Below are 25,487 nucleotides of genomic sequence, written 5' to 3'. Positions count from 1 at the left end.
TGGAGTCATATGGATTACTTTTGTGCTCTCTTTATGTCCTTGTAGAGCTTCAGCATTTTTGTCACCATTCACTTGCATTGTGAGGACTTACAGAGCTGAGATATTCTTCGAAAAATCTCAGTTTGTGTTCAGTGGAAGAAAGAAAGTCATTCACATCTGGGATGGCATGAGGGTAAATAAATGATGAGAGAATTGTCATTTTTGGGTGAACTATTGCTTTAAGCCCTCAGATCACGGTTATGACCGTCCGATGTCCTTTAAGGTTCATTTCAAAGGTTATTTGTCTTTATTTGCCATTGGATATGTTTTTAAGATACAACGATGCATTTAACTTCAGACATTGAAAGTCATGGTATAAATTGATTTGGCACAGCGTTGTTCACAACGTTTAAGGAAAGTGCTCATATGGACCTAGGTTTGAATCTGACCTAGGTCATGTAACGTTATTTTCCCCTTTTAAGGTAAAAAGCCAATAAATAGATAATCAGATAAATAATTAATCAGAGCAGTGTATAAGCTGCTACTTGACTGTCTTTACACCTTAAAGCAAGACCATTGTTATGTTAATTAGTAATAGACCCCCCCCCCCCCAACACAATAAAGAAAGTTCTAACCAGATATACTCACAAAAATATAAATAAAATAAAATAAATAAATAAAACAATCAGGAATTGTGACCATTTTGAAAGAGTTGGAGCAGTTTTTATCTCATATAAGGGTGCAAAAGAATAAAATATAGGATGAAAATGGTAAAATCGCATTCTATCTTTATTTAGTTGTTATAAGATGAGGTCCTTTGTGTTTTGCCCATTCCATTTTAAAATATGAAGTTGCATGTAGATCACATTCCATAAATGTGTTGAGCTACAACCCCAATTCCGAAAAAGTTGGGACTGTATGAAAAATTCTAATAAAAACAAAAAGGAGTGATTTGTAAATTATATTCACCCTTTGCTATATTGAAAACACTACAACTACACATTATATGATGTTTTACCTTGTGAATTTCATTATTTGTTTTTTTATGTACAGTAATTTCAAATCAGATGATTGCAACACACTCCAAAAAAGTTGGGACAGTCGAGTGTTTACCACTGTGAAACATCACCATTTCTTTTAATTACACTTATTAAGCATTTAGGCATTGAAGACACAAATTTGTTAAGTTTAAAAAGTGGAATTTTCCCCCATTCATTCATTATCTAGGCCTTCAGTTACACAATTGTATGGGGTCTTCATTGCCGTATTGTGCGCTTCATAATGCACCACACATTCTCAGTTGGAGATGGTCATGCCTGCAGGCCAATCTAGCACCTGCACTCTCTGCTTATTTGGACAGTATTTGGTTTGAAGATGTCCTGCTCAAAATTCCAGGACGTCCCTGGAAATGACAGTGCTGGATGGCAGTATATCCTGCTCCAAAATTTGTACATATCTGTCTGCATTAATGGTGCCCTTACAGATGTGCGAGTTACCCATGCCATGGGCACTGACACACCCCTGACCCATACAGACACTGGCTTTTGGACCTGACACTAATAACAGCTTGGATGGTCCTTTTCCTCTTTGGCCCGTATAACACGACGGCTGTTTTTTTCAAAAACTATTTGAAATGTGGACTCAAACCAAAAATCACAGTGCCACTGTCCTACTTTCTATCTAAGATAAGACAGAGACCAGAGAAGTCGGCAGCGCTTCTGGACCATGTTGTATGGCTTCTGCTTTTTATAGTAAAGTCTTAACTTGCATGTGTGGATACAGCAGCGAATGGGGTTGACTAACAAAGGTTTACTAAAGTAATCCCAAGCCCATGTTCATGATATCCATTACAGATGAGTGATGTTTTTTAAGACAGTGATGTCTGAGGGATCAGAGATCACGCACATTCAGAAATGGTTTTCGTCTTGCCCATTGTTCACATTGAGAACATTGTTCTCAAAGTGCTGGATTATTTACTGAAGCATCTGTTGGCAGTTTGACAAGTTTCGACTGATCTGTTTTTGGAGGCCCCTTATATACTATGACATGATTGCCTCACCTGTTTAACATCTCCTGTTTCACATCGCCTTGTTATTTTAACTCATCAAATTATTATTAGTCTTAAATTGCCCCTGTCTCAACGTTTTTGGAGTGTGTTGCAATCATCTGATTTGAAATTACTGTACATAAAATAAAAAAAATAAAAAAACAATGAAATTCACAAGGTAAAACATCATAAATGTTTAGTTGTAGTGCTTTCAATATAGCAAAGGGTGAATATAATTTACAAATCACTCATTTTTGTATTTATTAGCATTTTTCATACTGTCCCAACTTTTTCGGAATTGGGGTTGTAGATATAAATAGATAGACCAAAAGAGCCATTGAATGGCACAGAACTGTTCCCTGTTTAACACTTACTTCAGTTGTACGTGACATCACAAGTAATTTGAGACAGCATTAGAGAAGCTCCCTCCCTTTCAGGGGTTTTTTTTTTCCTTCCATGTGCTTCCCACCCTTGGTCCTGCCTTTCTCCTTCAGTGGGTCCACACTGTCCTTTCTCTCTCTCTCTCTTGGGCTCTATTTAAACCTTACAACTGTGATTAAAAAGCAACACCTCGGATCAGAAAAGCTTTCAGAAAATGCTTCACCAGTGCAGCCTTTGAGAAAACACCATTTGACTTTTAAAAGGGTGAGAGTGGCTTTTTTTTCTGAGATCTGTATATGGCTTGAGCAAATGGGCTATACAATCAGACTACTGCTCTTGACAGGAAAGGCTTAAAAGCTTAGGACATTTTTTCCCCCTTGAGTATACTTTCTATAAAAGTTTCACTTGCTCTTTCACTTGCATATAGCTTGCTCTTTTATTTCAGTTAATTGCACTTCAGGGGACTTTTTAACATTTTAAAAGATTTGTTTGTTTTAATGAAATTTGTTTGTTTTTGTTTTTTCTCAAAAACCCTGCAGTGTAGTGCAGTTATTGCCTAAATTTAACTAAAGATAAGAGCATGTATGAGGTGCAAAGTGAATTTTGTTATACTCACTGGACATGACGTTATGCAGGTATCATATATCTGATCGCAGGACTCGAATAAACTCTGCCCAGATATAAAAGGCCACTAGTTAATTTGGGATCGCACAGACAAGGGATAAAGTATTGGTCAAACAGAGAGCAAAATATGTTCTCTTGTGTCTTTTACTGTATCTTGAGATGTTCTCTTTTGACTGTGAGTAGTGTACTGTACAAGCACCCAAAAAAGTCATGCTTTCTTTCTGACGTTTTTGGTTGGAATGAATTTCCATGCATGGAATGTTTCTGGAAAAAATTTTCTGGCATGGAAAGGTAAACTCCCACGGCCATGTAAGCTAATAATCTTAATTAACATGTAAGTTAAGAGAAAACTGTCAACATACTATTTATCATGCAGTTTGCTAACCTTCTCTCAGCTCTTAAATGTGTTCCACAATATCATCTAGGTTTTTCTCAGAAAATTAAGTGATGATGACTCTTGTTTTCTGATATTTATTTATTTATTTGACTTGTTTCAGATTAAAACTAGGACTATGCAGAGCTGAAAAATTCTCTTCCAGATTTTTGTTACGCAACATGTAAGGGTACACCTCAATGCATAGAGAGAATTAGGTCAGTATATGTTAAAAGTGTTAGGATCCAGCTTTATGGGATAAAGACTTTAAAAGTGCAGCGAGGGTGTGTGATGTATTGTCACATTCTGTGGTTATTTATAAAGCATTTGTGAAAAGGGCCATCAAATCTCGTTGAACTCTGTAACCTCAGTTGGTTTTTCACTGGCTTGGTGAAAATATGCAAACTTCTGAAAATAAGATGTGTCGGTGGTGGAATGGTTAAGCGCCGGTTTGTGAATGGAGAGCGAGATCAAGAGATGAGAACGGTAAGAATCATCACCTGGCAATGATTGTTTCTAACAGCTGTTTGTCATTGCAGTGAGAGTGGAGACGGGCTTTAAAAGCAAGCCAGATGCCAGTCAGAAGGGGAGAGTTACGAGATTTGAGTTGGAGAAAGTCTGTATTGTTTTATGTCCGCTGAAAAGTGTTGTTTCTGAGTGTGACCACTGAAAAGCGTAAATATTGAGTTTAAAGGAAATAAAAAGATACCGTCTGAGTTGGATTTGCCATTTCCCACTTCCTCCTTTTCTGTGAACATTTGTTACACTGGTGCCGAAACCCGGGATTAAGGGAGGAAGAACGCTGCCATGGATCCCTCACCTCTGGAGGACGTGGTCAAGACCTTTGCCAGCATCCACCAGACACAGCATCAGGGCCTCGTTGAGCTGCGAACCGAACAGGAGCAGCGATTCATTGTGCTCCTCCAGGCCCAAGCGGAGGACCGGCAGATGTTCCGGAGCTTGCTGCACCAGAAGGGTGTTGCCACCGCGACCTGCTAGTCAAGATGGGCCCCCTAGATGATCCAAAGGCCTTCTTGGAGCTCTTTGAGAGGACGGCGGGGGCATGCGGTTGGCCAAGCACCCAGTGGGTGGTCCTGTTAATTCCACTGCTGTCCGGGGAAGCCCAACTCGCGGCGCAGCATTTACCAGCGAAGAACCTCCTGGTGTACTTGAGAAAAGCCATCCTGCAACGGGTTGGCCGGACACCTGAGCAGCAGTGCCAGCGCTTTCACTCCCTGACCACTGGCAAGCACTGCCGCCCGTTTGCCTTCGCCCAACAGCTCTGGGATGCCTGCCGGAGGTGGTTGCTGGCTGAACAACGCGACGTTGGATCTGTCATCGATCTGGTGGTACTGGAGCAGTTCATTGCTCGACTTCTGAGAAGGATGGCAGAGTGGGTCCAGTGCCACCACCTGGTGTCATTCCAAATGGCCATCAAGTTGGCAGAGGACCTCATGATGGAGTATTTGGGAGCCGGCGAGGCCCGAGACCCTTCTCTCTTTCTCTCTCTCTCTCTCTCTCTCTCTCCCCTCCCATAATGGCTCCTCGACTCCGGGGATTGCACTACCCTCTGGTTTCCCCTGCCCCTCTCTGCTCTCACTCCCAGGGTGGTGGACCCACTGTCACGGGTGTGGGCGTGGAGCCTGGGCCGGTCTGTTGGAGCTGCGGGGAGCCCGGGCATTTCCGGGACCAATGGTAAGGTGTGTGCATGGGGATATCCATGTAGTGACTGTGACGATTCAATTTCGGGGACAAAAGCATAGTGTCGAGGCTGCGGTTAGTCAGCGTTTTCCACATTATTAAGGGAAGTTTGTGTGTATGGGTCCTGTAACAGAGTGTTTTGGTGTGGGATTTGTGATGCGCTGGCTGGGGAGGCGGAGCCAGGGCCATCTATGTCAGTTCCAGCCTCAGGATGACGTAAGGGAGGGGGAAGTCTCGGCTTCCCCAGCCCTTTGAGGATTTCCCGCAGGGGAATTCCCACTGGAACAGATGCGAGACAAGACTCTTAGGCATGCCTTCAACCAAGTGAGAGTGATTGATGGTCACCATATTCAGCCAGATATTGCACTCGCCTATCCGTATTTTTCTATTATAAAAGACTGGTTGTATGGAGTGATGCAGGATGCTCAGACAAAGGAAGTTACAACCCAGTTATTGATACCGAAGAACCGTCGGGAAATATTATTCCAGGCGGCTCATTATAATCCGATGGTGGGTCACTTAGGGCAGGAAAAGACACTGAAATGTCTAATGGCCTGTAGAGCTGAGGAGGGCGGGGCCGGGCTGGAATGAGACACACCCGGTCCCTAATCAGCCTGATGGGGCGCGCGAGGGATAAAGGCGGCCGGGGACGACAGTTCGAGAGAGAGAGAGAGAATTACAGACAGCTGTGCTGTGTTTTTAGTTGTGTGTTTTTGGTTGTGTTTTTGGTTAATAAATTATTATTTAAGTTTTCAAGCCGGTTCTCGCCTCCTCCTTTCCTCTAAACCCCCTTACACTGGTGCTGAAACCCGGGAAGGAGGAGGGATTCCCGTCGCAGAGTCCTCGACACTGCCGTCCACCCAGGGGAGCGCCGCTGCCGTCCGACGGGGGACGGAGTAGCCCGACTACCCGGACGCGGGTAACGGCCGCCGTCCGCTAGGCAAGTGGGGACGGGACTCCCCGACCGCCTGGAGCGAGGGAGCCGCTGCCGGGGGCGGAGGAGTGCCCTGCCGTCCCCCGGGAACGCGGAGGGGTCGAGAGAAGACCGCCGTCCGCGGGGGGAGGAGGGAAGCGACTCCCCGACCGCCTGGAGTGGTAGGGCCGCTGCCAGGGGCGGAGGAGAGTCCCCACGGGACGCCGGGAACGCAGAGGGAGGAGCGGCTGCAGTCCGCCTGAGAGGGTGGAGTAGTGACCGAGGACCACGCGACGGCGCATCAGAGAACCGGTGAGTTTCTTTTTCTCTCTCTCTCCTCTCTCTCTCTCTCTCTGCCGCTCCGTGTTGGCCTTTCCCTCGCCATTTTGTGTTGTTTTTTCCCCTCCTGTCTCCTCCCAGGTCGAGGAAGGCGGGGAGGACCCGCCGGCAGTCGGGGCATAAGGCACGCCCCCCCACCCGGAGAGGAAGGGTGGGGGGGGATGTACGTCATGCCGGGGGCTCCCCGGCCTGAGGCAATGCCGGGAGGAGTGTAGAGCTTAGGAGGGCGGGGCCGGGCTGGAATGAGACACACCCGGTCCCTAATCAGCCTGATGGGGCGCGCGAGGGATAAAGGCGGCCGGGGACGACAGTTCGAGAGAGAGAGAGAGAGAATTACAGACAGCTGTGCTGTGTTTTTAGTTGTGTGTTTTTGGTTGTGTTTTTGGTTAATAAATTATTATTTAAGTTTTCAAGCCGGTTCTCGCCTCCTCCTTTCCTCTCAACCCCCTTACATGGCCCTTTTCTATTTGCCGGGCATTCACGGGGATGTTCGTAGATGGTGTGCGGCATGCCGTGAATGTCAGCTGGTGAATCTGCCGGCCACCCCAAGAGCGCCTTTGTGCCTGCTTCCTTTGATCGAGGTCCCCTTCGATAGAATTGGCATGGACCTAGTCAGGCCATTAGAGGGGACGGCATGCAGGCATCGCTTTGTGTTGGTTCTGGTGGACTACGCAATGCGATATCCGGAAGCAGTGCATTTGCGCAATATCTCAGCACATAGTGTTGCAGAGGCACTCTTCAATATCATCTCCCGAGTGGGGATTTTGAAAGAAATCCAGACTGATCAAGGCACTATTTTTATGTTACGTACACTACGCGAGCTGTAGGAATTATTGGGCATTAAATCGATTCGAACAACCGTGTACCATCCGCAAATGGACGGCTTGGTCGAACGGTTTAATAAAATCCTGAAAAACATGATTCTATATAAAACTCCACACATTGGGGACGCTATCACAGGAGAATTTGCTACAGGCTCAAGAATGTCAGACCCAGCTGTATAACGGGGAGCTTGGCTACGGGAATTTACACCGGGAGATAAAGTCCTTGTATTAGTACCCACATCAAGCTCAAAATTGCTCACAATGTGGCAAGGGCCCTTTGAGGTCACACGGCGAGTCGGGGAAGTCGATTATGAGGTTAAACACATGGATGAGGCGGAGCACATAAGATTTACCACCTCAACCTTTTAAAACCGTGGAAGGAGGTGGTCCGCGTGGCTTTGGCGATAGTGGTACCAGAGAGGGAGGAGCTCAGGCCAGAGGTGAACTTAAAAGCCACTTGCGGAGATCACCTCTCACCGTTGCAAATCACGGACATGACTCGGTTGCAAAGAGAATTCTCGGACGTGTTCTTGCCCCTTCCCGGTCGTACAAACCTCATGAAACACCATGTCGAAACAACCACAGGGGTAGTGGTACGCAGTCGTCCCTACTGATTACCCAAGCACAAAAAAAAAAGTGGTTTGAGAAGAATTAGAGGCCATGCTAGATATGGGGTTAATAGAAGAATCCCACAGTGACTGGGCCAGCCCAGTGGTGCTGGTTCCGATGAGCGATGGCTAGGTGTGGTTCTGTGTGGATTATAGAAAGGTCAATGCCTTGTATTGACAAACTGCTCGATCAGTTGGGCGCAAATGACCGCTGACCAATCTCACTAAAAAGGGAGCCCCAGACCTGGTCCAGTGGTCAGAGCCATGCCAACAGGCTTTTATGCAAGTTAAAGCTGTACTTTGTGGTGGACCGTTTTTACATGTTCCTGATTTTTCTCTCCTTTTTGTTGTACAGACAGATGCTTCGGACAGGGGGTTGGGAGCAGTGTTGTCCCAGGTGGTGGAGGGGGAGGATCCGGAAGCTTTTGACAAGAGAGGCAAGGTACAGCACCGTTGAGAAGGAGTGTCTGGCCATCAAGTGGGTGGTTCTCACCCTTCAGTACTACCTCCTGGGAAGGGCTTTCACCCTCTGTTCAGAACAAGCCCTGCTCCAGTGGCTCCATCGCATGAAGGATACCAGTGCACTGATCACCCATTGGTATCTGACTCTTCAGCCTTTTAAGTTCGAGGTGGTCCACAGACCGGGGGCACAGATGGCTGTTGTGGACTTTCTCTCCAGAAATGGGGGGGAGTACTGGGCAGGCCAGATGGCTCCTCGGCCTGAGTCGGGCGATGGGGGTATGTGGTGGTGGGGGTGTGGTTAAGCGCAGGTTTGTGAATGACGAGCGAGATCAGGAGATGAGAATGGTAAGGATCATCACCTGGTAATGATTGTCTCTAAAAGCTGTTTGTCATTGCACTGAGAGTGGAGACAGGCTTTAAAAGCAAGCCAGATGCCAGTCAGAGGGGGAGAGTTACGAGACCTGATTTGGAGAAAGACTGTATTGCTTTATGTCCACTGAAAAGCATAGTTTCTGAGTGTGACCGCTGAAAAGCGTAAATATTGAGTTTAAAGGAAATAAAAAGATACTGTTTGAGTTGGATTCGCCGTCTCCCGCTTCCTCTTTTTCTGTGAACATTTGTTACATAAGGATTTCTAAAACTTCAGTAGTAAAGTTAAATGAGAGCGAGAGTGAGACATTGTTCAGAGATATTTATACTTTAAACAACTTTTATACCTAATGTTGTTTAAAGCTGCAGCTAAAGGGCCAGTATTTTTAACTGCTGTTTATTTGGAAGGTGAATTTGTCCTCAAAGACTAACATCTTCACACACTGTTTCATTTTGTGGATTTTGTGTGGCTTGGAGCATAAAATGTAATATTGCTTACCAATTAAGCTTTTGGAAGCACATTTACTTCAGGTGAAGCACTTCCTGTCATCTCTCAAAGTTCTGTGCTTTATGACAGCTAGTATCAAAAACACATAAAACTATGAATAATCGACATACCACTGTTATCAGAGGAAAATTAGAGGAAATCATTATCAGGTGGAAAATGAAAAGGAATGTGTCTAGTTTTCTGGCGGGTACTCAAGACACAAAAGTTGTGACCTACACAATTGATTAGACTCTAAGTGGTTTCCTTAGCTGGTTCAAACGGATGTCCTGGTCATATTGAATGTACACTGCAACAACTGGGGAAATGAGCCTGCAGAGAGATCAGTGAAAGATACAGTGCATCCGGAAAGTATTTACAGCGCTTCACTTTTTCCACATTTTGTTATGTTACAGCCTTATTCCAAAATGGATTAAATTCATTATTTTCCTCAAAATTCTACAAACAATACCCCATAATGACAATATGAAAGAAGTTTGTTTGAAATCTTTGCAAATTTATTAAAAATAAAAAATGAAAAAATACATACATGTACATAAGTATTCACAGCCTGTGCCATGACACTCAAAATTGAGCTCAGGTGCATCCTGTTTCCATTGATCATCCTTGAGATGTTTCTACAACTTGATTGGAGTCCACCTGTGGTAAATACAGTTGATTGGACATGATTTGGAAAGGCACACACCCTGTCTATATAAGGTCCCACAGTTAACAGTGCATGTCAGAGCACAAACTAAGCCATGAAGTCCAAGGAATTGTCTGTAGACCTCCGAGACAGGATTGTATCGAGGCACAGATCTGGAGAAGGGTACAGAAAAATTTCTGCAGCATTGAAGGTCCCAATGAGCACAGTGGCCTCCAGCATCCGTAAATGGAAGAAGTTTGGAACCACCAGGACTCTTCCTAGAGCTGGCCGCCCGGCCAAACTGAGCGATCGGGGGAGAAGGGCCTTAGTCAGGGAGGTGACCAAGAACCCGAAGGTCACTCTGACAGAGCTCCAGCATTTCTCTGTGGAGAGAGGAGAACCTTCCAGAAGAACAACCATCTCTGCAGCACTCCACCAATCAGGCCTGTATGGTAGAGTGGCCAGACGGAAGCCACTCCTCAGTAAAAGGCACATGACAGCCCACCTGGAGTTTGCCAAAAGGCACCTGAAGGACTCTCAGACCATGAGAAACAAAGTTTGAACTCTTTGGCTTGAATGGCAAGCGGCATGTCTGGAGAAAACCAGGCACCGCTCATCACCTGGCCAATACCATCCCTACAGTGAAGCATGGTGGTGGCAGCATCATGCTGTGGGGATGCTTTTCAGCGGCAGGAACTGGGAGACTAGTCAGGATCGAGGAAAAGATGAATGCAGCAATGTACAGAGACATCCTTGATGAAAACCTGCTCCAGAGCGCTCTGGACCTCAGACTGGGGCGAAGGTTCATCTTCCAACAGGACAACGACCCTAAGCACACAGCCAAGTTAACAAAGGAGTGGCTACGGGACAACTCTGTGAATGTCCTTGAGTGGCCCAGCCAGAGCCCAGACTTGAACCTGATTGAACATCTCTGGAGAGATCTGAAAATGGCTGTGCACCGACACTCCCCATCCAACCTGATGGAGCTTGAGAGGTCCTGCAAAGAAGAATGGGAGAAACTGCCCAAAAATAGGTGTGCCAAGCTTGTAGCATCATACTCAAAAAGACTTGAGGCTGTAATTGGTGCCAAAGGTGCTTCAACAAAGTATTGAGCAAAGGCTGTGAATACTTATGTACATGTGATTTTGTTCGTTTTTTATTTTTTATACATTTGCAAAGATTTCAAACAAACTTCTTTCATGTTGTCATTATGGGATATTGTTTGTAGAATTTTGAGGAAAATAATGAATTTAATCCATTTTGGAATAAGGCTGTAACATAACAAAACGTGGAAAACGTGAAGCGCTGTGAATACTTTCCAGATGCACTGTATACAATGCATTGTGTGATCTACAACAATGACCAGACCTGGCTTTTTATGTTGGCTTCTGCTGTTTCAAAATGGGGCACTTCAAAGCAAATTCAGTAATTTATGGAAAATGCAGTCTTTTTTTGGTGCTTTTATATTGGAAACTCTTGCTATGAGTTTGCTCTAGCCTGAATTTTGGCACACAGATGTATGAGACTCCTGAGCAGAGGGGATCATATTGTCCCCATGGGTAAAACTCTGGGAAGTCAAGTATGGGCAATTACACTGTAGAGCACTGTAATACACTTCTAGCCAAGGCCTCAAAAATGGATAGCAATAGTGTGAGATGTTGACATTTATTGAGAGAGGTAAAGTCTATAGAGAACGAGGGAGGAAAGACAGGAAGTGGACAAATGGAAAAGAGAGGAATGTGAGTGGAATGGAGGCAGAGAGTTGTTTGGCTCTGAAAGTCTTGGTGGGTGAGGAAAGTATAGATAGATGGTGGCAGATTTTTGTTACCACACAGCTGCCACAAAACAGCAATGATGCATGTCTGCTAACCTGCCAATTCTTTTCAACAAAGTCTTTGGGATAATGTTTGCAGTGTTGTTGCAATGTTAATTTTAGTATTACAAATGTAATTTAAAGGTGTTTGGCCATTTTTTGTCTACTCTTTATAGTGCATTATTGATAGTCATGAGAATGGTATAAAGACCTCATGAAATAGCTTGAAGAGTGCAGTTTTCTTTCCTGCTGAAACAGTAAATTGAGGCAGGACATATCAAAGGGATCATTCCCCTTTTAAAAAATGGGCAATAGCCTTTAGTTTATGACACAGCCATGAACATGATTTGCTACTTGCTAGTCGGTTACATGTGGTGTACAGCGCAACAGTCTAGTTCCAGAAATAAAAATCCCACTAATTTCTTCCATAGACTAATTGATTTTCAATGCTAACTTATAAACCTTTAAAGACAGACCTACCATTAGCTCTAAGGTTGTTAAGAGATGGTATATGCTTCTGTTGGAGCCATCTGTCTGTGTTATTTCAACTTCATTGTTTAAAAATTGCCTTTAATAGCGGAACAACTACATTACCCATGGTCCAGCAGAGAAAGCTACACCAATCAGAGAACTGCATTCAACAAAGCCAGCAAAATAAGCCTGGAGGCAACCGCTCACTCCCATGACACACTCTAAAGGATGCAAACGAGTCGTTCTCCCTGCATTCTCCAACTACTCATACAGTATATTGGTGTTTAATGGAACATCTAGCAATAAATGTAAACTATATTGTTTCTATACTTATAATCAACAACCTAAATCAATAGTTTTATATATTTCCATAGTTTTATATTCGATAACGTAATTTGAAATGCTTTATGGGATTGTAGTCTGTGCCCTCATGAAAGAGGGTACACATACTTGTACCTTTGTCTTTTTGTCAGATTTTCGAATACATTTTTGTCTTAAAGCAAAGTCTGTAATGTTGCAATTCGCCTCGGTGCTGGTTGGTTTTGTCGATGGTTTTGTTACTACTCTTTAATGGAGGATTTTATGAAAAGTCTATAGAAGAAAGTAATGGGAAAAATACTTATTTTGGTATATAAATATACCAAAAGAAGTATTAAATCAGATGGCTGAAACAGTGGGCGGGCACTGTTGTGCTCTATTTGGGGAAGGACATGGGGAAGGACATTCTGGAGAGCATTTGATTGAACAAAAATCTGTGTAGTGCAAGATGAGTCATCAATATTTTTGGTCCATTTTTCTGGAAGAGAAAGACTGGAAATGTTTAAATGTGTATGTATCTGGTTCAAGTTAGGAGTACACTAGCATGTCGATGACTGCAAAACTAATACACATAGACCAAAAGCCACAAAACTCCAATTTTTAATCCTTGGAAGCAAGTAAACAGTTAAAAAGTAATGCAATGTCACAGCACACCTCAGCACTCTCTCATTCTTGCCCTCCCCCACTTCTTTCTCTGTCTCTCTCTCTCTCCGTCTATGATCCCCCCTCTCAGTGTCCCTGCTACCCGCCTTGAATGTTTTAACTGAGTGCTAAGAAGGTTAAACAAATAACTCATTGACTGCTTCACAGTAAAGCTGAATGGTGGTCTGGGCCAAATAACTTGTAACATTTAGAAATCAAATCCAGAGAATGTGGAATTACAAAACAGTCATCTAGTGCTGCGCTAAGGTAAGCTGCCCCAGGTAACAGCCAATCTGGTCATACTAGTATTTCAGTCTAGATCAGGCAGTTATAGGGAGTGGTGTTGAGTAGTACAAGGTGGTCTTGCAGCAGAGAGGTTAAAATCTCTTGCTCCTCTTCACTGTAGGCAAGCTGGCTTCAGGGTGAAATTCTTGGCAAATAAACGAGTGTGACAAATGCAGCTGACACATGCGAGATTTACAGTGGATTTTTCCATGAGAGCAGGGGAGGTTTACGGTGTTCATTTAGTAAGTCTTTGTTTCAAATACTATGTGTTCTGTAGAAATTTGCAAGTTAGAATCAATTCCATGTCTTTCATGTCAATGATGTGTGAGGAGTGATAGAGTAATGTAGAGTTGAGTTTTTAACAAATGTTTCCCCACTTGGAATGTTGTCCAGTTATTTCGACAATAGTATATACATGACTCCAAGGACTCACCATGTCACCATCACTGTGGTATGACATATTGCTTCAGTAGCTCATGTAATCCTCTTTGTTAAATTTGTGGTTAATATTATTTTATACATTAACTATATAGATTCTCATAAGGTGAAGCTACATCAAGTCATCAATGCTGTTCACTGAATAATGCATTTATTGTTTAAGATACAACATATAACGATACATTTATTATATTATTTATCAGTACTATTTCTATGAAACCATCAGGGTCTGGACCAGTGTCATAAATTAACTTTTTTATTAAAGGACAATATAAAAATTGTCTACTGGAATTGATTTACAATTACATTTTTTACATTCATAAGGACATTTTCCCCTAACCATATAACAACACACAGCATGACATCGATTTATATCTCATACTGCAATTGAATCATTAATAAAGCAATTCATTACATTGGCATGTGTTTTTGTTTTTTGTTTTTTTTTGTTTGTTTTTTGTTCCTACATTTAAAATATTGGCAACACTTTACAATAAGCTTCCATTCATTAACATTAGTTAATGCATTAGGCGTTTATTAATCTTTGTAAATGTTAGTTAATGAAAATGAAATTGTTCATTGTTCATGTTAGTTCATAGTGCATTAACTAATGTTAACATATACAACTTTTGATTTTAAAAATGTACTAGTATACAGTATGTTGAAATTAACATTAACTTAGATTAATAAATGCAGTAAAAGTATTGTTCATTGTTAGTTCATGTTAACTAATGTTGTTAACTAATGTTAACAAATGAAATAAAAACGTAAATATTTTAAAATATCTGGGGCATTTGTATCACTTTCTGTGACATTATTGTCTTGCTTACTGACGTTGGTTTGGGGGTCATTGACCAAAAAAGTGGTCTGAGGTGCTAAAAATGAGAAATCTTTTAAAAATCAAGTTTTAAACATGCAAGTCAAGTTCTTAGAAATGTAATCTTTGTGCCCAACTTAGGTTTCATTAATTTTTTTAAAAACATGTATAGCATTTTCTACAAAAAGTGATTTAATAATTTTTAAATTCTAATGTGGTGTGACCATCAAGTCAAAGGTATTAAAGTACTTTCCTTGCACCTTGAATACATGAGCATGAACACAACTTAATCATTAATTTCTAAAATGTTTTCAAACATATTAAATATTTTATTGAGTCAAGAATATCAAGATGATTCCTCATGGTTAGACCACATGACCTGAACAAAATGTAAAAATCTCAAAATATTGTTCATTCTGAGCTCAGAAAATTCAAGTATTCAAGTTACTGTTTTGTGTGAATTGCATTTTTTTTTTTTTTTTTTAAATAGATCTGGATACAGCCTGCAGATAGCTAGACAATGACCATTCAGGCTGATGGCTCAGACACTTTAATGAATTTTACCATGCACTGTGGAATTTTACCAGGCCACAGTACGAAAGGTCAACATCACAGGTTGGCAACTGGATACTAACTCTTGGAAATTGTGTTTCCGTCAATCCATTAATCAGATGAAGCTAATAAGTGCCACAGAACTTTAGTAGAATTTTGTGGCTTCTGTGTCATCTCAGATAAACAGTGGCCCTAAAAAGTATTTGGGTAATTAAGTCACACATTCAAAAATGTGTAAATGTCTTTACGTCACATAACAAAATATGATAATTGTAAAAAAAATATAGCACAAGCACACCTTTCGAGCTAAACATTTGAGAAAAAAAAGTTTAGATTTTGTTAGGTTTCAAATGATAGAACAATAGATACATTGTTCAAAATTAAGACAAAAGTAACACTGATAAACTGTGGTTACTCTACGAGGACACCTGTGTGAACTTCAGGAGATCTGATTTCATATATTCACTAAAAATCACATTGGCCCCAGTTGGCCAAGAATAGTGAAGTTAGTTCTGGGAAAAGCTAGCATAATTTGTTTGCAGATGCCACTTGGTTTGATATTTTGGATCTTTGGATTTTTAAGTGTTCAAAGGTGTCCAAATACAAAACACAAAATGGAGTCATTGTGTGTGCTCATTGCCTGGGGCAAAGCAGTTTCAGATTCATGATTTATTAGTATTTATTTTTGTCACACTTTTAATACTGTCAAATCATATTTATCTTAGCTAAATATACTCTCCATTTTAAGATGCACCCAGAATATTCACTGAGCTACTTGAAGTCTCAGTTACTCCAGAGAGTCACATGGTAGCATGTATACTGTATATTATATTTAAACTTGGGAGCTTTTTATTTTATTTTATAAAGCTATTGCAAGATTTCTTTGCTGCATGTGAGGACAGACCAACATAAATCACCATGTGCTGGCAGTATGTTATTACAACAAATCTTATCAAGCGTTTGGGTCACACCAGTGTACAAGGTTGTGCTCAGAAAGCAGTTTGGGAAACACAGCTCGCTGGAAAGTTTCCAAACCTCCTTGAAGCCTGAGCCACGTATTCAGAGTTGTGGCTGAATGTGACTGTACATTTCATATCCAACAGTGATTCCCCTTGTTACTTCATTACACAATGTTTCACAGGGTCTTATAAACACTCAGATTTCATATTTGTTTACATTCTCCTCATAGAATCACCTCAGCTTAAAGAGGGGATATTTTTTCCCCATTTACACTGTCTTACATGTTTGATACACTGTGAGATAATTCACATACATGCATGAAAAACATTCTTAGTAAGTTGTTTGAGTCACATACTGTTATGTTCATGAGTATGCAGCCATATTCCCGGCATATGGAATAGGTCCCACCAATTTTGACAAATGATCAGTACATCAGAACAGTTATCAGACCGCCACTGAGTTAATGAATAACACATTAGTGTTGGCCAGACTGATGTCAGATATAATGACGAAGTGCAAACGTTCATTTCATTCAGTACTCTGCAAACTATAAGTACTATAGTCACAATCCCACCCTCTACACACCCCACATACCCACCCCATCTACAGTCATACAGAATGCAACAAGGTAGCTTCTTTCCAATGGCAGTTTCGACTGCTCTTTTTACCCAAGTTTCAGTCACTATAATGATGTATACGTCAGTGTAAGAGTTGCATAATGACTACAAATAGCACATGAGGTTTTTAAGTCAAACATCAGCAGGTCACAGTTCCAAAGCTCTTCATTCAGCAATGAATTTGTGCACATACAGAGCAGTATATTTTAGCAGAACAATTATTTGCCTGGAAGTATGTTTGAGATGAGCACACACAAGTGCTTAAACATTGTTTTATAGAACCATGCTCTCTCTTTGAAAACCTGTTACTTTTTGAATGTTAATTACATACTTTGAAATAGTGAAAGTGGTCATAGAGCGATGCAATGTTCCAACATACAGGAATAGATTCAGAATTACAGATCGCACGGGAGTCTTGTACTCTTTCCCTCATGACCCTCTCAGAGCCAATCATATTAGAGGTAGTGTGAAATGGACACATGGACCTTATGTTTTCTGGACCATCAGCTACATCTTGACAGCTCTCACGGTTTCTCATTGGATAGCTTCCAGAAAAGAACGGAAAAATAATCTAAATAGAAAAAGAATGAGGACAGGGTCAAAGACTGCATTCAACAGACTTCGTAGAATATATTCAACCCTAAAAAAAGGAGTTATTTACCTCTGTAGTATTTTAGACAAAAACACTACTTTTATTGTTTTGGTATTTTTATTTTTCTCTGTTGCAGATCTACATTAGAGAAAACCCTACACACTGAAACAAGACAACATATTCCTACTGCTCAAAAGAGAGAGAAAAAAGAAAAAAGACACAATGGAACTTCAGAAACTAGCAAACGGTCATCATCAAGACTTTCAACATCTTGAAGAAGGGTATGAATTTTTTTATTAGTACTTTTTTTTTTTTTTTTTTTTTACCTTAAAAAGATATAATGATCTTTTTAAATTGTGTGAAAACTATGGTTTGTCATTTTCGATCAGAATCAGTAGGCTTAGCATTATTGGGCTGATAATTGCTGCATGTAAGTTCTGTGGCATTATATAAACAAGCTGTTTTTGTTTTTGTTTTCTGATACCAAGAGAGTCACCTGAAAGAGAGGAATTTTTACCACTCAAGAGTGATGGAGCAAAACCTCCTCAGTTTACAGATGTGAGTGCAGAAACCAAGATCTACAGTATTTCAACTTAAATTCATAAAACGTCTGGTCTCTCTTCTAATTCTCATCAAATTGTTTAAATCTCTGTGGCATTTTTACTCTTACTTAGCCTCTTGTTTCTTCTCTGTCTTCTGTTTCTTGTAGTTTGAAGGAAAGACCTCATTTGGGATGTCTGTCTTCAACCTTAGCAATGCCATCATGGGTAGTGGGATTCTAGGACTGTCCTATGCCATGTCCAACACTGGTATCATCCTCTTTTTGTGAGTAACCCAGAATGCATCTCAAATCCTCAATGCTCAATGTCATTTCAAGAGCCTCCATGCTTATGTTCAAAACTACTGTTGTTGGATTGCGTAGAAATGACAGCAACATTGTAACAATGAGGAATGTATTTAGGTTAGAATCCATTTTCCATTCCCCTAGATCCCATGAACTTGTGTTGGGTCCATAACCCTCCCATTCAAGATGGAGCAATCATGTGGAAACATCTAAATTAACTGGTTTGATTCGACTCTAAAATATTATGTAACATGTCTGAATCAACCCGAATACATTCGTTTTTTTACCAACAAAACCAATTTTAAGGGTTATGGTAAGTAGAAATAGCTCCTTAAGGTAACAATTTCAGCTTAACACTTTTTACAGTATAGTCTAGAGCTTTACTGGTTGACAGAAAAGACACTGGATCACAATGCAACAGGAAACATTTACTGTTGTCTGGAGAGCCACCTTACATGATTCACTGAATTCAGTACCTGGAATCTGAATGGGTCTTAGAAGTAGGTCTCGGAATTGTAGAACACAGTTTTCACATTTCACAAGTTCCTTCACAGCTGTGGTAAGCTTTTGTAGGTGTTTGTGGGTCTGGAAAACTAGGGCATGTAATGGTATAGCAGATTTTAACTCTTGAGACTCTGCTCTATACAAATTTTGTAAAGTTTTTTGTAGCAATGAATACATCAAGGGTTTAGTTTAAATTCATTTGCAGAGTTCATTTAATAATATATATATATATATATATATATATATATATATATATATATATATATATATATATATATATATATATTTAAAAAAAAGATCAAGATAATCAAATCAAAATTGGCATAACATGGATCTCAGACCCAAAATCAGGAAAAAAGCAAATATGAACAAAAGGCAAGGAGCTATAAATATAGAAAAGGGTATTATAAGCAGGTGACACTGATCACAATTAATGATGTCAAATGGATATTCCATTTTAAATACATCTGTGGTGTGCTGTCAAATACCCTCGGTTTAAAAAATAAACGTAAAATTTGAATTATGTCTGAAGCATGCTGTATATTCTTACTGTTACTAATCAAGCATGTTATTATCTGACTAGTAGTGCTGTCAGCCAGTTACATTTTTAATCGTGATTAATCGCATCATTTTTGTAGTTAATCGCGATTAATGGCAGATTTTGAAAGTGCTGAAATTTGACACTATATATAAACTACTTCTTTTCCAGTCAAAATTCATTTATTTCCATCTTAGGACAGAAAAGAAAAGAATATAATAGTTATTTAACATTTTCCAAACAAAGCCTTCCATAGAAGGCAACAAAGATCAAAATGTAATAAAATAGCTCTAATTCTAATGACATTAAACATTTCGAAGTGCTGTCAGAGATTCTTTTATTTACTGAGATAACAACCTCCGTAGCTCTATCATAGGAGAGAGCGTAACAGTCAACTAGTGTGTTACAACCAAGGTTCTCTAAAAGACAGCATTGCCCATGGAATGTCTTGTGTTGTGAAGTGTGCGTCAGTGTAATGACTCCGGGCGGACACATTACAAAGGTTCCGCCCTTCAAACCACTGTTTATGCTGTTGTATTAACAGTAAATGCGTTAATCGCGATTAAGAAAAATTAACACGTTTAACTTTTTTAATTAATCGCACGCGTTAACACGTTAATTCTGACAGCTCTGCTTACTAGAGATTGAGGGTGAGCACTAGTGAAGATATGCATGGTGCTTGAATGATACATTAGTTTTAAAAATAACTCTAATCCTTTCTAGGTTCCTTGTTCTAGTCCTCATATAAAAAACACCAAAACAGTTATGTTTTTCATTGCTGCCTTTAAAGGTGCACTCAGTAATTTTTCCCCAAATTTAAAAAGGTTTACTTCTAAAGAAATGAATATTAATTTAGAAATATATGTTTAAAATCATGACCACTCATGTGAGATGAAGAGATCAGTCATATCAGTAATCTTATAAAAGCTCTTTTATTCTACATGGAGCAGGGGCACCTCATGGGGGCAGCCATTTTAGCTGACCATGGCCAACTTAAACTTAGTAACTGCCCTGTCATCGGACATTTTCATTCATGGATTAAAATTAATTCTGGCTTATGTGCATAGTACATTTCTACAGTGGCACTGGTAACTGAAAACTAATGTGTTTGAATGATGCAGCTTCCAGGCCACTAGGTGTCAGTGAAAGCCATACTTCAACATACTTCAAAAGTTACACCTTTAAAGTCTTTCAGTTTAGTGCCCAGTAAAGATTAAATTCAATAAATTTCTGGCCAAACAACATTGATCAATCTTTGGTCATAACAGCTGTTGCATAAAAGGAGGATCCTAATCTTCTTTGATCATTCGATTACAACACTGAAATTGAGATATATTGTGCCTAATTTTCAATGAAATTATCAACTATGAAGAGCATTTACATCAGACGCATCTTCATTTATCTGCTTGTTTCATGTCATAAGACATTATCTTGTTAAGTTGTGAACAGTACTTAATGTTAAACGCATTGTGTTTTCTGCTTTCCACAGGATCTTGTTGACCAGCATTGCTGTCCTGTCATCATACTCTGTCCATCTTCTACTGAGGAGTGCAGGGGTTGTGGGTAAGACTCCATTAAGTTCTTCAAGACTCCATGAATCAAAATGACAGTTTTGTGACTTTTAGTCAATGTGTATTCGTTTTGAGGCTATCTATATGCTAGTGTACACCCAAAAGTTGACTTTTTCAAGTTTTAGCAAATAAACACATTTATAATGTACAGTCTCGCTCTTTCGGGAAAACCTTTAAATTATGTAATGTTGTGGTTCCTAATTAAGATCCAGACCAACTGGCAAGTAACTCCTTTTTATTTACTCACTAAAGCAACATTAAATGTTTTACATACATAAAGTTTTGACTTGCATTGGGATGCTTTTGAATGTTAATTTTGGACCCAGTCCACAAACACACACAGATGTTGGTGCGGCTATCATTATGAGGACTCTCCATAGACATAATGATTTTTATACTGTACGAATTATAGATTCTATCCCCTAACCCTAACCCTAAACCTAACCCTCACAAAAAAATTTCTGCATTTTTACATAAAAAAATAAATAAACATTGTTTAGGATGTTTCTTAAGCGATTTGAATTATGGGGACACTAGAAATGTCCTCATAAATCACATTTATAGCATAATAACCTTGTAATGACCAGTTTTGTATCCTAAAAAAATGTCCTTGTAAACCACCAAAACCCACCTACACACACACACACACACACACACACAAGCATACAGAATTTCAAATCTTTACACTACACTATTTCCGATGCACAAGCAAAGACACAAAACCACATTATCCTCTAATCATGAAAAAAGGGTGAAAGAGTGGCATAAACCCGCAGTCTTAGTTAAGGCTGGGCAATATATATAGAATTTTCATTTTTGGGTGAACTATCACTTTAATTACTAACCTGTGATGTTTTCTGCACAGGTATTCGTGCTTATGAACAACTTGGTAAACGAGCATTTGGACACCCAGGGAAAATATTGGCAGCTGTTGTCATAACCATGCATAACATTGGTGGTGAGTTGACATTTGGTCAATTCTGATGTAATTTCAAAACTATAACAAGACTTATTGTAGTATTAGCTGTTTCAAGAGCACTGTTGGCTTAACATTAAAATGTGCTATTGTTACTTTAAGAAGCTAAATTTCTTTTGTTGGTGTATCTCAAAGTAGTCAGGTTGATTTAGTAATATTAACGAATATTTTTTACTTGAATAATTTTTTTTATTTTTTTTTTTTTTACAGAGTTTAAAGACTGTAACAGGTCTATTTACACTGATTACAGGTTCCATTAGCATGAAATAATCTCTTTCTAGTAGGTCAGAAAGAACCATAAATATAATCAAACTTTGAGAGTATATACTGTATATACACTCTTAAAAATAAAGTTTCTTTATCAGCATGTATGGTTCCATCAATAACCTTTAACATTCATGGAAACTTTGCAATGCACAAACGTTTTTTGGTAGTGGAAAAAAATTTTTTAGACTTTAAAAAGATTCTTTTAAAATGTCTCTTTTATGACACCACTGTGAAAACCCCTTTTTGGAACCTTTATTTTAAAGAGTGATAGTATTATAAAGCCTTTTTAAAACTGTAAGTAATGAGGTTTCATGAGGAATGGTGTATGGGTACTTACTTGACCTCACATGGAACGTAAGCAGGGCAATGTTACATAATTTTCCCTCTCATATCATGTAACAAATGTTTTATTGTCCTGCCAGAGGTATTGCAATATATCTGAGATGCTTTTGCCACAGTAAAAATAGAGCCACACAGACAGCGGTGTTGTTGAGGCTTACCTTAGGCTATAGGTCACATAAATACATGTCTGTTGCATATTACACCATAATATCTGCTACAGTATACATTGTTGTAGTGTATATGTTTCTCTAATGCATATTAAACACTGGTTAGTCAACTACAGCTCATAAGAGTTAGTTAATTAGAAGGGAGAGGTCTAATGTATCTCTCTCTCTGTTCCTTTCAGCTATGTCTAGCTACCTCTTCATTGTGAAGTATGAATTACCTTTGGTTATTCAGGCTTTCCTTGGTCTTCAGCACAGCAGTGGGTAAGAAAAATGTTCTCATGTTCTCCTAATGACACTAATTTAATCTACCCAAGAATCAGATAGAAATATTCAGGGTCATTCAAGGTAACTAATGCAAAACCGATGTGAGCATTACTGACTCCTTGGTGCTGTTGGCTGAAATGCCCACTGTAACTTTAAACCAATAGACTGACAGTATTGCAGTGTCATTGTTTATTTGAACCTGGACAATATCCAGAACTCCTGTTGTTTAAATGCACATAAACATTTATTTTGGAGCCAGTCCTTGCAGAGTTTGAGTTGGCTAAATATTGAATCTTATTCATTCTGGGATTTTTTTTTTTTTTTCTTTTTTAAGTGAGTGGTTCCTGAATGGCAACTATCTGATTGTCATTGTGTCTGTTTGCATCATCTTTCCACTTGCCCTGATGAGACAGCTTGGTAAGTGTACTGCTGTTTGTAATCATAATCCACCTTCTTCTATTAGCTTGTCCCATTACGAATATTCATAAAAATTCTCCTCTCACTCACAGCAAGTTTAAATAGAGGCAAAGGCCTTGTAAAAGGAAACACATTCTAATCTGTTAGGTTCACACTCGTATTTAAAGGTATAGTTCACCCCAAAATAAATATTCTCTCATCATTTACTCACCCTCATGCAATCCCAGATGTGAATGACTTTCTTTCTTCTGCAGAACACAAACGAAGAGTTTTAGAAGAATATTTCAGCTCTGTAGGTCCCCACAATACAAGTGAAAGGGTACCAACATTTTCAAGCTCCAAAAGGACATAAAGGCAGCATAAAAGTAATCCATCAGACTCCAGTGGTCACATCTATATCTTCAGAAACGATATGATAAGTGTGGGTGAGAAACAGATCAATATTTAAGTCCTTTTTACCATAAATCTCCACATTCACTTTCACATTCTTCTTCTTTTGTTTTTTGCGATTCACATTCTTTGTGCATATCGCCACCTACTGGGCAGGGAGAAGAATTTATGAGAAGAATATAGCTGCAGGCAGAGCTCCAAAAAGGGGCGGGAGCTCTAAACTGCCAGCAAAGATTTAGGGAGCCCATAACCAAACTCTTTCCATAACCGTGTGTGGATGTGACGCCCCATTTTGGAGTTGGCACAACCCCCTTTTGGAGTACCCACACCCTCATTTGGAGATCCCACCCCATTTGGAGATCTCTGGCCTGTAGCTATACTTACTTGGAATTTGTTGTATTAAAGGACTTAAATATTGATCTGTTTCTCACCCACACCTATCATATCGCTTCTGAATACATGGACTTAACCACTGGAGACTTATGGATTACTTTTATACTGCTTTTATGTGAATTGTGGAGCTTCAAAATTTGGTCAACATTCACTTGCATTGTGAGGACCTACAGAGCTGAAATATTCTTAAAAAAAATCTTTATTTGTGTTCAGCAAAAGAAAGAAAGTCAAACACATCTGGGATGGCATGAGGGTAAGTAAATGATGAGATATCCCTTTAAAGGATAGTTCACACAAAAATGACAATTCGGCCATAATTTAGACACCCTCACATTGATCCAAACCCATATGACTTTTTTATCTTGGATAAAACACAAAAGGAGATATTAGGCAACGTGACAGCCTCAGTCACCATTTACATTCATTGTAACGAATAAAGATGCAATGAAAGTGAATGGTGACTGAGGCTAACATTTTGCCTAATATATCCTTTTATGTTCCACAGAAGACAGAAAGTCAAATGGGTTTGGAACAACATGAGGGTGAGTAAAATACAACAGAATTTTCATTTCTGAGTGAATTATCAATATACATAAAGAATCAATGTTTTTTTTCTGGTTTGTTTAGTTGTTTATACATTAAATTATATCTATTGAGAGCACTGATTTGTAACCCTAAACAAATGTAAACAAAATGTACAGTGAGCTGGTGTTGGAAAAATGTCTGTTGTTTGTTGCAGGGTACCTGGGCTACACCAGTGGCTTCTCTCTGACATGTATGGTTTTCTTCCTGATCTCAGTAAGTGATGTTGGAGGTATACAATATGCTGACCTAATGCTGCGATATGTCTGCATATTCAATCAATATAGATAATGTGCATTTGGATGTAAAATATTTTAAATATAGCTGATTACCAAAATTTACCAAAAATACTGAAACAATAATTAAAGTGTTGAAGGAAGTCATTTTGTCTGTAATTTCAAACTGCGTTGATAAAAATAGAAAGCAAATAACCTCTATGGCAGAGTTTATAGTGGTTAGCCACTGTAGGGTTTCTGTAGCTCACTAGCAATGCAATGGGCTCAGTTCCCAGGGTGCACACATATCTTAAATGTATTGTAAGTTGCTTTGAACAATTTGACTGCCAAATGCATACATGTAATGTAGCAACATGTATGTAAAATATGATTTTTTTATAAGAGCAGTGAAGTTTAAATGTAAAAAAATTATTTTACTGTTATCAATCTATTCAACTGCCTCTGTATTTGTTCATCTCCTCCCTTATTTCTTGCCTGTGTCTCTTGCCCCATTAATGTATCTCTCACTCATTTTGAGAGATTGATAAATTTTTCTCTTATACTCAAACTGTTTACCTCTGTGTTTCCCCAGGTCATCTATAAGAAGCTGAACATCCCTTGTCCTTTTGACGGTTTCAGTAACCACACTGCTGGCAACATATCTATTGATGGCCAATGTGAAGCCAAATACTTCACAATCAATCAGCAGGTCAGGAAACGTATTTAACATTGCAAGAATCTATTCAGGAAGTTATATTTAGG

At 39.6% G+C, this 25,487-nt stretch overlaps 1 protein-coding gene across 3 annotated transcripts in view; it reads left to right on the top strand.

The window, feature by feature from the left end:
- The first annotated feature begins 2,511 nt into the window (after nt 1-2,511).
- Nucleotides 2,512-25,487, top strand: part of LOC127415435 (sodium-coupled neutral amino acid transporter 3-like) — a 31,199-nt gene continuing 8,223 nt past the window's right edge. The window contains exons 1-11 of one of the 3 annotated variants that reach the window (XM_051654157.1): nt 2,512-2,671; nt 8,145-8,231; nt 17,392-17,536; nt 17,744-17,813; nt 17,965-18,080; nt 20,631-20,704; nt 21,578-21,670; nt 22,644-22,725; nt 23,063-23,145; nt 24,668-24,726; nt 25,318-25,434. In XM_051654157.1, coding sequence (XP_051510117.1) covers nt 17,478-17,536; nt 17,744-17,813; nt 17,965-18,080; nt 20,631-20,704; nt 21,578-21,670; nt 22,644-22,725; nt 23,063-23,145; nt 24,668-24,726; nt 25,318-25,434 — 753 coding nt within the window. In that variant the 5' untranslated portion in view covers nt 2,512-2,671; nt 8,145-8,231; nt 17,392-17,477. Of the gene's footprint in view, nt 2,672-8,144; nt 8,232-11,161; nt 13,522-17,391; nt 17,537-17,743; nt 17,814-17,964; nt 18,081-20,630; nt 20,705-21,577; nt 21,671-22,643; nt 22,726-23,062; nt 23,146-24,667; nt 24,727-25,317; nt 25,435-25,487 lie in introns of those variants that run through there. The other 2 variants (XM_051654156.1, XM_051654158.1) reach the window with 2 other exon arrangements.

This window comes from Myxocyprinus asiaticus, chromosome 24 (genome assembly GCF_019703515.2).
Source record: "Myxocyprinus asiaticus isolate MX2 ecotype Aquarium Trade chromosome 24, UBuf_Myxa_2, whole genome shotgun sequence".
Classification (NCBI taxonomy): domain Eukaryota; kingdom Metazoa; phylum Chordata; class Actinopteri; order Cypriniformes; family Catostomidae; genus Myxocyprinus; species Myxocyprinus asiaticus.
Note: the sequence above shows the minus strand (reverse complement) of the source record. Positions and strands in the feature narration are given on the sequence as shown.